General features: G+C 26.8%; 1 protein-coding gene and 1 long non-coding RNA gene across 2 annotated transcripts; one reads left to right on the top strand and one right to left on the bottom strand.

Moving 5' to 3' along the window:
• Nucleotides 1-600: 600 nt before the first annotated feature.
• On the bottom strand, nt 601-2,324 carry LOC126551801 (uncharacterized). The gene is made up of 3 exons (XR_007605684.1): nt 1,842-2,324; nt 1,324-1,497; nt 601-1,268 (listed from the first exon to the last, which is right to left on the bottom strand). It is a non-coding gene; the product is annotated as an uncharacterized LOC126551801 (long non-coding RNA).
• Nucleotides 2,325-9,971: 7,647 nt separating this feature from the next.
• LOC114122077 (uncharacterized) lies at nt 9,972-15,471 on the top strand. The gene is made up of 4 exons (XM_050206177.1): nt 9,972-11,823; nt 11,915-12,112; nt 12,525-13,231; nt 14,291-15,471. Exons 3-4 carry the CDS (start codon nt 12,535-12,537, stop codon nt 14,668-14,670), a joined length of 1,077 nt encoding a protein of 358 aa, XP_050062134.1. The 5' UTR covers nt 9,972-11,823; nt 11,915-12,112; nt 12,525-12,534; the 3' UTR covers nt 14,671-15,471.
• Nucleotides 15,472-16,293: the final 822 nt, after the last annotated feature.

The following is a 16,293-nucleotide window of genomic DNA, read 5'->3' as shown; positions in this document are numbered from 1 at the left end:
CTAATATATTATATTTGTTTGTTTTCTTTTTTGGATTCTAGCAGTAATGAGAATGTATGTACACTTCACATTTTTATTTTTTTTTAATTATGTTAATTGTAATGATTTTATTCAAAATTTTATTATCCTTTATATGTAATATAAATTATTGTATAATATACTAAATATTGTATTCATGTATTTGGGCTCTTGCCCGTATTTAAAAAAAAAAATAATATATGTAATGTCTATAATAATTGTTTTATGAATTTTTAAAAGTTGAAATTTGAATTGTTTTAATATGTTTACCTATATTTCCTTTTATTGTCATTTGTTTATTTATATACATTGTAATTTGAATGTAAATTTATGTTTTTTGAAATTGTTATATGAATGTTTTTAATAAAAATTATATATATGTTTAAAAATGTATTGTTTTTTATGTTTACCTATATTATGTTTGTTGAACAGAATAGATTAATATAGTAATACAGACATGTATAAGTTAAATTAATAAACAAGTTTTAATACTGTGAATAATAAATAAATAATAATAAACAAATAGTAGGTACCTACATGGCTACATAAACAACAAATTATATTACAATATAATAATAATAAAAAAGTGTATACAACACATATTAAAAATATATTTATAAATTTACAATATGTCAGTATAATATGATTGTCAATAACTAAATAGTGTGATGCAATGAATAACACTACATAGGTACAATAATATTAGTAAATTAAAAATTCCAAACATCAAAAATACATTGCCTTATAGTTATTAAGATTGTTTTGTGAGTTTTCATGTTTTGTATTGGATCGGGCTACTTTATATTCTATAATACTATAACTTTGATGAGTAAGTAAATTGATTTATTTTATAGAAGTTTGATTGTGACGAATGTCAACAGATATTCAAACATAACTCCTCTTTAAAAAGACACATGATTTATTCAAAAAATAGTGACGAATTAGTAAATACATTTGAAAATGCACTTAAAAATGAATTTGTATTAAAATATCCAAAATTTGAATATTATTTACAAAAATTATATGAAAGAAAAGAGCAGTGGGCATTGTGTTTTCGAAAAGGTCTTATAACTAGAGGTCAAAATACAAACAATATAAGTGAGGCTGGTATGAAGATCGTGAAAGATATTATTCTTCAGAGAACTAAGGCTTATTCTCCAGTGCAATTGTTTTATTTTATTATAAATGACTTAGATACCTTTTACGAAATGAAACTCTTGGATATAGCTGCTATTAGACCACCGCAATACCTACAAAATAAATATAGTCTTACAAAAGCACAAAAAAAATATTTACGGTACAAACCTGTGAATACAAATTCTATGCTTTTTGATGTTACAAATATACAACACAATACTGAATATCTAGTGGATTTAGATCTTGGCATTTGTACATGTCCTCGTGGCAATACAGGGTTTCCATGTAAACACCAATTATTCATAGCTCAGAAACTAAATATAGATCTAAGCATTTGTTTACCTATGACAGAGGACATGAAAAAAAAATTACATTTATTAGCATCTGGGAATTCAGATATCGAGAGTGGATGGTATGGTTCGGTTACAGACATGAATTGTTGAATATAATAAGAATATAGATGAAAATTGCACACAAGCAGGTACAAGTAATCAAATAAATCAGAAAATGGACTCTAAGATTAATATTGAACAAATAGATGATTATGGGGAAATAATGAATAGTTTCAATAAAACTATAGAAGATATGAAGAAAAAATTTGACACAGATAAGACATACTTCTTACCGGTTATAAAATCATTTGTAAATTCCTACCAAAAAAATGTTAAAACACATGCTAGTCTTACCTCAGCAATGGAGACGTTTGGTAAGTACTCGGGATTAAGTCATACTTCCAAAAAACCTAAATTAGTCAGCAACAAAAATATTGCCACACAGCCAACCGCTCGATCAAGAAGAGTAACTCAAATTGCAGGAAGAAAAACATTAACTGCGGGCAGATGTCCTAAATGGAAAAACGTGACCGAGCATGGGTATAGTAGTAATAAACTTTCTTCCAGCCAATTACCTCGAAAACCATTTAACCCTTCACAATTGCCTACAAAAACAAAAAAAATGCCACATTCTTTAAATGTTTGTATAGAAGCAAATAAATCTGTAGGATCCATACACAATGCTAAATGAATATTTTACTTTTACTTTTTATTTATACTGACTGATTGAATTATTTATTTTGATTGAATTTATTTTGACTATTTTGATTATTACACTTTTTTATTTTTGACCAATAACTAATATGATTATAATTTTATTTATACTTTCTATTTAATATATTTTATGTATTGTAGTCTATTGGGTCTTACCAAAATTAAATTTATTAATTATTGATTTTTTACTTTTTACTTATATTTTAGTATTTTTGACTGATTATATTATTTGACTAATATTATGATTATAATACTGATTGTTTTTATTTTTTATTTTTACTGATTGAATTTATTTTATATTTACTTTAATGGAGTTAAAAGAGGTATTTTTGACTAATAAGTAAGGTTACTTTTATTATATTTATACAATTCATGTACACTTTTTTAATAATATTAATTTTATTCTTTCAGTCCATGTATGTAACTTAACCTATTATAGTTCAACTAGAACAATGCCTGTCAATAATCAAAGAAATCAAATCAAAACTCAAGTATTTACATCTTAAGTCTTATTATTTTACCCTTAACGCTTCCATTTGAAACTTCATGCCACTTCTCTAGATCATGAAGAATTATATTTCTCCAATCTGGTTTCCAAGACAGTACTGTCTTTATTATTTTATTGTCACTTCCAAGCATTATGTTAAACTTTCTCCTCCACATACTAGTGTTTTCATTTAGGATCTAATTTGTTTAGGTTCACATATCATACTCTATATCTTGTTAACTTTCGTTTTATTAGACAACACAGATTTGAAAAAAACTATTATTATTTTATATACTACTTCTTTAATACTAATTTAAAACGTCAAAATAAAAATGTGAAGTGTACATAAATACACAAAATAAATAAAAAATATTTTAAAAACTTGCCCATGCTAAGAAAGCGTCAAAACAAAACGTTTTAATATAACAATTATAATATGTCAAAAAAGTATTCCTAAATTATTATCAATTTACTGAACACAGATTGTTAACAGTTGATAAGGTTTTAAATGATAATAATAGTGATATATATTGCGATTGCGGAGGGAGCCAGTTAAATGAGCCGACCACGACACGTTTTCAAATTACGCGGGGAGGTTAGGTTAAGTTAGGTTAGGTTACGCCGGCGGGGGCGAAACGTCGCGTAATATCACTAATAATTTATAATCCAAGATCAGTTAGATTCATCATGGCTTTTAAGTTTTAGTTGAAACCAATTCAGGATATTCTTCTCTAAATCAATGGACTACATATCCAGCTTAAAACTGTAACTCATTTCTACCAAATATATCTTGTGCAGTAGCAGATGAAGAAATATTTTCATTATAACCTAAAAACTAAAACACAAACAAAAAAGTAAGTTTTGAAAATAATAGATTTTATGTGTTATTAGATATGAGTAACATTTATATTATTTATGTATTTTTGTTTTTTTTTTTAAGAGACGATTGAGGAACATCTAGTTCATTCTTAATTGTAATTGCTTCAACAGTTGGTGATATATTAGAAGTCAATTCTATGGTACTTTTGAGTCATGCAATACTTCAATAGACAAAACTGATGAATCGGTGAACTGTAAAAAGTATATTTGAATATTTGCCAAGAACATAACAGCATATTCTGCAAGTGATAGCTAGTATGTAAGTGTTTCAATGTTTTAATGTCTAAGATTTTGTTATCGCAACTACTAACGGTAGTTATCAAACAATCAAACCGGAAAGTTCATTTAATTTTATTGTACCATTAAATTAATTAATTTTTCATGCAACACAAGCTAATTACTTAATATATCCATGTGACATATTATAATGTAGTGTACCTATTATGTTTTACACACCAAACCAGCTGAATATAGTGTATTCAAATTTCTAGTTGATTTCTTACTGGCTACTATATTTCAATTTTTATTCATTTTTAATTTAAGTATTTCAATATATGTAATATAGGTTAATTGGAAATAACTATTTATTAAAACTTTCTTTAACATTAAAAATACATATAATTTATATTCAATAATAGAAAATTAAAATACTAATTTTTAAATATTTTTTCAGTCTGATTGAAATGTCGCGCTTAAACAATAATAAAACACTCAAAGATCAATTAATCGAAGAGCTAAATAATAGTTCAGATTCAGAAGATATTGATGATGACATTTCTGTTGGAAGTTTTGAATTTTCTGATACAAAGAGTATGAGCGATGTACATGACAATGATAGCAGAATACAAACGAGGCTATTTATGAAACAACGAAATCAAAAAATTCTTCGGCGTTTAGCAAATAAAAATGATACACTTTTAAAACCTAAAATCAAATCAGTTTCAAATAATTTAGAAAAATTTACTTTAAATCACAATGTTGAACCAAAAACTGCATCTAGTACTGAATTATTAAGCTCCAAACTTGAACCAACCAAGGTTACAAACCGTAAAACTAGATCATATGTTCAGAAAAAACAATTGAAATCTGTGATAGCTATTAAAGAAAAAAATCTTGATGTTTTGAAAGATGTTGACAAAAAAAAAAAAAAAGCCAGAACAAGTGTTACTCTCAATCAACTTCAACCAAACATTAAAGTAAATATACAAGCTGAACTACCTATATCAAATGTTGAATTAAAACCAACACCTATTCCTACCATTGACAAAAAAGACCCTGAACCTCCTCAACCTGTGTTTAAAACACTCAAAGATCAATTAATCGAAGAGCTAAATAATAGTTCAGGTTCAGAAGATTTTGATGATGACATTTCTGTTGGAAGTAATGAGTTTTCTGTTATACATAGTATGAGCGATGTACATGACAATGATAGTAGCAATTTAATCCCTGTTGGAGTAGATAATCATTATGAAAACAAACAACCACCAGACAGTGATAAAAGTAAAAAGAATTAGAGATATCTATTACACAGATCAAGAAATAATTCAAGCACAAAAAAAACACGAGATCACATAGCCCAAAATTTTGATATTCTAATAAAGGCCTGCAGTAATTTGAAGACAAATAGATGTAAACTATCAAAGCCGATTATTCTTTTGGCTGCTAAAAAAGAATGTAGATTGTTAAAAAGTCTTGAGAGTAAATAAATTAAAAAAAAAAAAAATATTGTACAAAGCAAATGCTATTTTAAAAAATAGGGGCACAGAGTTAACAGAATAACACACATTTTAACTGATTGTATATAGCTGGACAAGCCACGGAAATATGGTAATTTTGTTAATGTATTATGTATATATCACAATGCGCAGAATGTACCAATTATTCTGACCATTTAATTATTTATTATGTTTGGTAGGTACCTATATAAAAAATTAATATTAATATATTATTTTAGTAATAGTTTATAGACATTATAAAATATGTATTATTTTATTTTATCTGTATGTTTTGTATACATAATACAATATGTTCATTTGTTGTTTGTAGGTATTATGTGTTTCTAATAACTACTACTTTTTTCTGTTTGTACACTTACATATTATATTAACGCCAAATACTAAATTAATGTGTGTATTCTAAATGTAATTTTTTATCGTGTCACAAATATGTGTTTAAAATCTGTGTATAACAAATCTGTTGTACTAAAAGCTCATCTTCATTTGATGTTATTTTAATTGATTTGTTTTCATATTATCTCACAAATTATTTTTAACCTTAACATTCCAGCATTGATTTTAATTTTGATTTATAAGTTATAAGTTTATAATGTATGTGATGTTTAGCAATTATAAGTCTTTTATTGTGAATATTGTGTTTTAAACTCAAATATTGATTCTGAATTTGTCATTTTATTAATTGATTGCATGGTTTTTAATACTTATATTAAACAATTTCTCTTTAATACAATATTATTGTTTTATATGTTACCTTCTAGAAAACTATTATCTGCTGTAAATTATAATTCAAACAAAAATAAATTCTTCATTTGTTTTTACTATGTAATTAATTATCAAGAAAATATCATAATATGATCAATGATCATACAAATTTGTTACATTTATGAATAATTGTATCAATATAGTAGTTAGGTATATTACATTTTTTGTTGATATGACTGACATCTTAACAAAATGTATAGAATAAATGTTTCTAGATTTTAATGTTTTTGAACATTGAATTATAGTATAAAATAAAAACAAATATGATACATAGTCATCACAGGCAGGTTATGCGGACCTAAATTTCTGGAGTGCCTGTAAATTTTTTTTTTTATTATTTGGAATTTAGACCCTTAGTAAATTATTATACATAGGTCAGGTATTTTAATTTTGTTAAAAAAAAAAAAAATAATAAAAAATATATTTAATAATAATTATTATTATTTTTTTAAATTTATTTTTATAATATAATTTAATTTATTATAATTTTAAAATATTAAAATACAATACAATTACAAATTCTAATATTTTCTCAATTCAATTACATGACTGACTAAAATGGATATATTCATTTAAGTTTAAGAGGACGTCACACTCGCATGTCTTACACACATTGACACATACGACATCGTAAATTTTCTTTTATCCGTTTCAATAGTGTGCTTTTAGTTTTGATATTAGAGTGAATTGATCTTTGACCTATTATAAAACTTTTAGGTAAGAAAATTATCTGAGTTATCTTGTTGGATTTTTAGGATATTTTAATTTTTAAGTGAAGTATGAGCATTATCACATATTATCAAATATTTAATACTTTCACATTCACACAACTCACTGAGAAATTAAAACTAGAAACAAAAAAAATAAAAAACAATTATATTCTAAGATTCTTGAAATAGTACATATATGGCCCACAATTATTTTCTTAACGATCTCATCGTGAGTTAAAATTATGATTTATGAATCATCAAAGTGAACAGAATATTTTTTGACTCGTCAGTTTGTCACCAGTGACCAGGACAGTGTTTATATGATGTGCATTGTGCACCAATTGATCTTGTTAAGTCATTGAATATATTATTATAGTTATTTGCGATTTGTATTTTTCATACTACAATATGATGGGGTTAGTTTGCGAATTCATATTGATTTATAGAAATGATATTGTGACGAGCCAAGTATGAGCAACCGTAAAGGCATGTACGGAATAGTAAAAATATTTCGAAATGTAGGTACTTTAATTGTTTATTTAGTTTCTGATAAATTATATTGTACCGCCGTCGTTGATTATATGCAGAGGCGTGTCCAGCGGGTAGGCTTGGTAGGCCCGGGCCTACCCTGATTTTTAACCTTTAAGTATACCCAAAAAATGCATTTTAAAATTATATTTATATATTATAACAAGGCCTGTCCTAAATTTTGGTCCTAGACACGCCTCTGACGATCGTATATGCCTATAATAGTAGATTGCTTTTATATTACATTTGGAGAAACCTTACCGTTTTATAATAAAGGAGTGATTATACATACACATACGGACGTAGATTGCATCAAGTTTTTTCCCAACTCACCATGTTTAATTTCCTTATTCTTCTGTATTTTTAGGCCTAACATTTTTAATACCCACATATTTTTATAAGATACTAGTTGACGACGCGCACTTCGTTGCTCGTTAAAAATTCTAACTCTATAATAATATGATTCAAACTTTGTTTAATTTGTTTTTAATATTCGGTTCAACGGTGTTTAAAACTTAGACATTATCATTGACCATTTTGAATCTCAAAAAACTTGTGCAAGCGCCACTTTAAAATGCGAATTTTGTAAAATGCTTTCTCATTGCATACTAAATGCGTGATACTAAACTGTATAAATCGCAAGCCTCGATCTATGATCTATCATTGTACAAGCTCTACGTTTATCACTAATTATCAGTCGGTGAATTAGTCAGGTTATATTAATTATATTATAGTCATTCCGATCGTCGTTGCCCGCGAGACGTTTGTGATTATGCGATCAGTATATTATGTATATGTATCAGGTAGGCAATTTACCCAAGGTGGATCGTGGGCCCCTCGAAATTTGTACGTAAGTTTACAATTTCTAACCCTTATCAGTTATCAATTTTTTCTACTACGGTGGATAAGAATGATAAGATACAATAATATGCTATCTCGTGGTTTTGATATAGTTGGTAAAACAATCTGACTTATTTTATTATTATTTTTTTTTTAAACTTATTTTTACTTTTTTTAACTATTTAAATAATTAACTCTTTTTGTAGTTTTCTCTTGTGATTGCTCATCTGGACACCAAGTACTTGCGTTAGAAAACAAATCATAAAAATCGGTCCTGTAGAACTTCAGATATAACCGTCATAAGAAATCGCCTCACGTTTTAATAAATGTATATATAAAGATAAAGATTTTTTCGATTTTTTTTCCAAAATGTGTGTTTAAAAGCACTGAACACTATAGTCTTATTCCAAAATTCTCGCAAATCATTATTTTGGAAGTTATATCTTACCATAGGTTACGATTTTACGCATGTATGCGCCAAACGCGTTATACTTTGCTTTCCTACGTTTTCGTATTGGGTTGTCGTCTATTATTAATTATGTTTTTATTTTGTTATTATTAAGATTATTATAATTATTCCACCTGATTTGTGCGTCAGTAACGCAGATTCTTATATTACAATTGAACGATACAGAACGCTGTATACTTTGCTTTTTTACGTTTTCGTATTAGATTGTCGCCAATTATTAATTATGTTAATTTTAACAACACTTTTTACCCTGTGACCTACATGAGGTGGTTTTGCATAATAAATCGAAGGATATTTTCGATTTGTGCGGAGCGAAGCATCGGCGCCGAGGAGCGTAGCGATGAGTGCCGATATACGCGCAGTCACCGCCGAGGCATATTGTGATAATCAATTTCTTCGAATTTTTAAATAGCAAGTACGATAACTAAAATCTATGCGTATTTCCATCTATTTTTAAAAATATACAATTAAAAAAAAAATGATGTTTTTATCGTAGATATCACGTATTTTAAAGAAATTAATGTTTATAGTTTTTTTGGTATTTTTTGGTATAACTTCCAAAATAATATTTAGCGAGAATTTACAAACACATTTTTAATCAGTTACCAGTCAATACCTAAATACACTTAAAAGTATTATTTCCAATATTATGTTCATATTAGGTAGATGACAGTATGATTATATATTTAGTACCTACTACTAAGTGCCAGTTTTTAAAAACTATATAGATCCACTTTCAAATTTTAGATGGTGCAAATACATCACCTTAAGTTTGTTTTCTGAAATTATTTATTATTAAAATAACAATTTATTTTTAAATTTTACAATATAATAATATAATATTAACTTCTTTCTTAATTATTGTAAAGTGTTGAAATAATTGATATTTTTTAAAATATCAAAATTGTTATACAAGGCCAACTGATAATCATAGAAAATTACTAAGGACTAATAAAAAACTCTATAATTATTTTTTGCAGTTATTTGAATATGATTGTTTGTCATATTGAATTCTTGTGTTTTTTTCCAGGATTTCTGCCACATTATATATTTGATAGGTACCTAATAAATAAGAGAAATAAACGTGATTATATTACGTGTTATTAATTATATCATAATTTATATTTTGTAGATACGTATTGTCTACATACTAATCGCATTAATAAATCATTAAGTATGAAGTTTTAATTTAATGAACTCATACTCATTGTTCACGCCAATATGGCAATTTTTCGTTTTCTGTTGTGCATTGTTTTATGTTATCATTTTCATGTGCACGAAACGGTGCGTTCCACAGTTGTTGCAGGTTTGTCGGCGGAGTCTTATACTCTTATCAGGCTTTCGTGTGCGACCGGCCAGCTGTGGAATCATTATTAGTGTTTCTAATTTCTATAATATCGGTTATGTTCAAAACTTAAAGTTTTTCATTTAGTCATGCTTTCAGTGTCACAAAGTTCTTAGTTTTTCCATTGTTTATTATTTAGTGTGGTGACACTGAAAGACCGTTCATTTAAGTTTTTTGTTTGTTCCGTTCGTTACATGTAAAAGTCAAACACTTCACTTTTGTCCGCTGTCCAGTCAGCTTGTGTTTTACCATTTTTATGTTCTGGTTGCAGTCGTCCCATAGTATGTACTATGTATTTATTTGAGTAAATAGATGTAAAATCGCTTAAATCGATGTACCTTATAGGATATTAGTATAAAATTTAGCTGCAGTATTGTAGTATGGTTAACGTTTTCTTGGTGTGAAAATGGATACATATTTCATTAAACGTTTACATCTATAATTACATGAATAATGACCAAAACAAAATAATATCTATTTATGTTTAAAAGTTCAATGTCATCTTTAGAACTAAGTACACAGAAAAATAGAAAATCAAATATTGCAAGACAGTGTAGGTAATGATCGCTGTGCAGACACATGCGATCGTTTACAACTTATTAATTATTTAAACGAGTAACGACGACCACATTTCGTGGTTGAGCTTGAGTCGTTGGTGAGATGGGTAGTTCATAAATTAAAACACTTTAAGTTTTAATTTTAATATAGACAATTTCTTTATTAAGTTTAAACAACAAATACAAAGTGAAAACAGCTTACTGCCATATTATAATTACTAACTTGGAAGGACCGTTAACTTGCGTCAATATGGCTGTGACGAAGTCCTCGATGTGCAGTCGAGCTATAGTCTTACAATAAAGATAACTAATACCTATAGCAAGTCAGGGGATATTTTCGATTTGTGGAGCGGAATGATGGTGCCGAGGAGTGTCGCGACGAGTGCCGATCCACGGGTAATCACATTTTTGGTTTCAATTTTTTAATCAATTTTTGAGTTTTTAAATAGTAAGTACTGTAATTAAAATCTTTTTGCATATTTCTTTCCATCATAAAAACATAGAATGAAAAAAAATCAAAAAGTAGTTTTTTTGATGTTTTTTCGTGGATTATTTTTGACGTAATTATTTTTATAGTGTTTTATATTTTTTTTGGTATAACTTTTTAAGTAAAAACATGCAAGAATTTTCGAATAAGACTTTTGTGTTCAGTGTAAAACACGCATTTTGGAAAAAAAATGAAAAAATTGCGTGCGTACTAAACTGCATTTGTTCTACAATAGCACGTGTAACGTTATAATATTATATTTTGGAGGGGTTAACTATGTTAACTATGTTATTTGTAAACAAAGTGGAGGTAACAATTATTCTGATAACGCTCGGAGATTACAACCGTTATCAAAATGTAAAACGGACGCGACTGACGCTATCATAACAATTCACGCTTATTATCGTGAAATCGGGAAAACATAGGTACATTACGTTACTTAAATTGGCCGTAGTCCGTGTGTGAAGTCATGATAAAACTAACAAGGTATGTCGGTAGCATGGTTTAAGATAGAGTTTTCTATCTGCCACGTAATTTTGATGTTAGTCATTAGAAGAAACGATAAAATATATTTTCTTTTCTAAGGATTAGGAATACAAACAAAATCTTAAATCGTGCATATAGGTATTATAATTTATAATCCAAGATCAGTTAGATTCATCATGGCTTTTAGTTGATACCAATTCAGGATATTCTTCTCTAAATCGATGGACTACATATCCAGCTTAAAACTGTAACTCATTTCTACCAAATATATCTCGTGCAGTAGCAGATGAAGAAATATTTTCATCATAACCTAAAAACTAAAACTCAAACAAAAAAGTAAGTTTTGAAAATAAAAGATTTTATGTGTTATTAGGTATGAGTAACATGTATATTATTTATGTATTTTTGTTTTTTTTTTTTTTTTAAGAGACGATTGAGGAACATCTAGTTCATTCTCAATTGTAATTGCTTCAACAGTTGGTGATATATTAGAAGTCAATTCTATGGTACTTTCGAGTCATGCAATACTTCAATAGACAAAACTGATGAATCGGTGAACTGTAAAAAGTATATTTGAATATTTGCCAAGAACATAACAGCATAATCTGCAAGTGATAGCTAGTATGTAAGTGTTTCAATGTTTTTATGTCTAAGATTTTGTTATCGCAACTACTAACGGTAGTTATCAAACAATCAAACCGGAAAGTTCATTTAATTCTATTGTACCATTAAATTAATTAATTTTTCATGCAACACACGCTAAGTACTTAATATATCCATGTGACATATTATAATGTAGTGTACCTATTATGTTTTACACACCAAACCGGCTGAATATAGTGTATTCAAATTTCTAGTTGATTTCTTACTGGCTACTATATTTCATTTTTATTCATTTTTAATTTAGTATTTCAATATATGTATTATAGGTAAATTGGAAATAACTATTTATTAAAACTTTCTTTAACATTAAACATACATATAATTTATATTCAATAATAGAAAATTAAAATACTAATTTTTAAATATTTTTTCAGTCCGATTGAAATGTTGCGCTTAAACAATGATAGCAAAATACAAATGAGGCTAAATATTCAACGACATCGACAAAAACTTCTTCAGTGTTTAGAAAATAGTAATGATACATTTTTAAAACCTAAAATCAAATCAGTTTCAAATAATTTAGAAAAATTTACTTTAAATCATAATGTTGAACCAAAAACTGCATTTAGTACTGAATTATTAAGCTCCAAACTTGAACCAACTAAGGTTACAAACCGTAAAACTAGATCATATGTTCAGAAAAAACAATTGAAATCTGTGATAGCTATTAAAGAAAAAAATCTTGATGTTTTGAAAGATGTTGACAAAAAAAAAAAAAAAACCAGAACAAGTGTTACTCTCAATCAACTTCAACCAAACATTAAAGTAAATATACAAGCTAAACTACCTATATCAAATGTTAAATTAAAACCAACACCTATTTGTACCATTGATAAGAAAGACCCTGAACCTCCTCAACCTGTGATTAAAAAACTCAAAGATCTGTTAATCGAAGAGCTAAATAATAGTTCAGGTTCAGAAGATATTGATGATGACATTTCTGTTGGAAGTAATGAGTTTTCTGTTACGTATAGTATGAGCGATGTACATGACAATGATAGCAGCAATTTAATCCCTGTTGGAGTAGAAAAACATTATGAACACAAACAACCGCCGGACAGTGATGAAAGTAAAAAGGATTGTAAGTATCTATATTTTTGTTTGTAAATAAAATACAATGGCGTGCACAATTTTCCAATAGTAGATATGAACTTTTGATCATACTCTGTCCATGTTATAGCAAAAAGAAATATATACATATATTTGTATTATCTTGCAGGCACTTAGTTGTAATATAATTATAATAATATGTCATAAATCTAGAATAAAGGGAATTAGTATGTTATCATTTTTTAGAATTAAATTTGCATAAATTAATATTATAAATTCAAGTCTCATGAGTATCTGTTAGTTGTTTGAATTGGTAATTTGTGTTATTTTGATAATACCACATGATGGTTGGCTGAGTAGACTTCTAAAAAAATGTGAATGCATGTTTACACTATTTATAAATAGTAAATATAGTAACATAGCATTTTTTTTCCCAATTACTAATATTTTGTTGCATTTTTTATGATAAATGTTAATGTATTTGTTGAAATTTTCCATGATTATATTATTAAAGGATTAATGCATTAGTTTGTAGAGGTTCACCGTTGAACCTTATCTTTCATCATTATTTGATGTCAAAACTTAAACCCATTATGAACAGTTTAAAAAAAAAAATTTATTCAACATAAACTTCATAATAAATTTTAAGTATGCGGCACAACTGTGGTAATTTTGAACAAATTTAAATCACAGAACGATTTGACGTATATATCTATTTTATTGTTGTGTATTGCACATAATTATACAATGTTCACAAACTCAATTCAAACACTAACAAAATAGCTTGGACTCAATTCAATACTTTTCATGTAAATTATTTTATGATTATAGTAAATAAATGGGCTTTCATTGCTTTATCGTATATTTGATTGTTAATCAATTTTCCTTAATTGAATTATTAAAATCACATTTAAAAAAATATCTATTATAAATATGAATTTTAATTTTAACAATAAATTATGAGAAATCATAAAAGAGGCAAAGGAGTTGGATAAAATAGGATATGCTCATCTACCACATATGCATGCTCTTAATAGTATAAATTATATAATTATTTTGTCACTAACTGCATTTTATTTTATTCTTAAAGCTTCATGTTATAGCTGTGACAGTGATATCGCTCAATCTGACAACAACCACCCAGCTACCAGAAAGAAAAGTCTAACCAGAAATTCTAGAGAGCCTTGTAAGAGATTTAAAACTTCCCGAGATAGAAATACTCATAATACCATAGAACAAGAATCTCGAAAACATGTTTCCCTAGGTTTTGTTATTCTAAGAGAAAACCTCAGTTATTTGAGGACAAATAGACGTATAGCATCAAAGCTGAGTATTCTTTTGGCTGCTAAAAAAGAATGTAAATTGTTAAGACATTTTGAAAGTAGATTGATTGAAGAAAAAAAATTATTGCAAAAAGCAAATTATATTTTTAAGAAAAGGATAGCAGAGTTAACAGAGATGACTAAATAACAGACATTTTAACTGATTGTGTATAGCTGGACAAGCCAGGGAAATATTATGGTAATTTTGTAAATGTATATATTACAATGCGCAGAATTTACTAATTATTCTGTCCAACTAATTATTTATTATGTTTGGTATATAAAAAATTTAATTTATATATTGTATATTGTATATATTATTTTACTAATAGCTCATAGACATTATAAATATACTATTATATTTTATCTATAAATTGTGTATACATAACACAATGTGTATATTAATTGTTGTTTGTATTATGGGTTTCTAATTACTATTAGTTTTTTCTTTGTTTGTCTATCTAATAGGACCGGATTTAGGAGAGGGCTGAGTGGGCTGCAGCCCAGGAGCCCCCACAATTTTATGATATTTAAATTAGGATACAGAAAAAATATTTTATTTATATTTACACATATTTAATTAAATAATATTGAACTTTTTATGGACATTTAAAAATTTTTATTTTACTAACTAAATAATAGATGTATTCACATTTATTAACAATGAACGTTCTCTAAAAATCTAGATAAGATATAAATATTATTTAATAAGTAAAAAAATATATTTCCTTGTTTATGTGTTAGGGGCCCCCACATATATTCCGCCCAGGAGCCACCACATACCTAAGTCCGTCCTTGATACCTATTGATATGTACTAACACCAAATAATATTTTGTCAAATATTAAATTAATTTTTTAAAAAATTTGGTCAGATTTATTTGTGTATTCTCAACGTAATTCTTTATCGTGTCACAAATATGTGTTTAAAATCTGTGTATATATTTCTAAAAGCTCAATTTCATTTTATGTTATTTTAATTGATTTGTTTTTATATTATCTCACAAATTATTTTTAACTTTAATATTTCATCAATGATTTTAATTTTAGTTATAAGTTTATAAGGTATGTGATATTTTGTAATTATAAGTATTTTTTGTGAATATTGTGTATTTTAACTCAAATTTTGGTTCTGAATTCATCCTTTTATTAATTGATTAGGTACATGGTTTTTTAAACTTATATCAAATAATTCCTTTTCATTACTATATTCTTATTAATTTTATGTATTCATCTTATATATTAGGTACTTTCTAGAAAACTATTATCCGCTGTAAACTATAATTCAAACAAAAATAAGTTCTATATTTGTTTTTACTATGTACCTAATTAATTATCAAGATAAATATCAAAATATGATCAATATAATATTATTATCATAGAAATTTGTTACATTTATGAATACCGACCTAACCTAATTGTATCAATATTGTAGTTAAGTATACTACATTTTCTGTCGATATGATCACAGAACAATATATGATATAACTGACAACTTAACAAAATTTATTGAATGAAAGTTTTTAGATATACTATGGCATAGTAAATTTTCTTTCACCCGTTTCAAAAGTATGCTTTTAGTTTTGATGTTAGAGTCAATTGACCTATTATCAAACTTTTAGGTAAGAACATTATCTGTGTTCTCTCATTTAAATTGTTAAGTGAACTATGAGTATTTTCCAATGTATTTAATATTTTACACTCACAACTCGCTTAAAAATTAAAACAAGAAACAAGCAAAATAAAAAAAAAATTATTTTCTAAGATTTTTGA

Source organism: Aphis gossypii, chromosome X (genome assembly GCF_020184175.1).
Source record: "Aphis gossypii isolate Hap1 chromosome X, ASM2018417v2, whole genome shotgun sequence".
Taxonomy (NCBI): Eukaryota; Metazoa; Arthropoda; class Insecta; order Hemiptera; family Aphididae; genus Aphis; species Aphis gossypii.
This window is presented reverse-complemented; position numbering and strand designations above follow the sequence as displayed.

Bases quoted from the DNA above. Each gene is read 5' to 3' on its own strand.
- LOC114122077 (XM_050206177.1), top strand. From the start codon at position 12,535: ATGTTGCGCTTAAACAATGATAGCAAAATACAAATGAGGCTAAATATT. The intron at 13,232-14,290 runs GTAAGTATCTAT...TTATTCTTAAAG, and splicing joins TGATGAAAGTAAAAAGGATT to CTTCATGTTATAGCTGTGAC.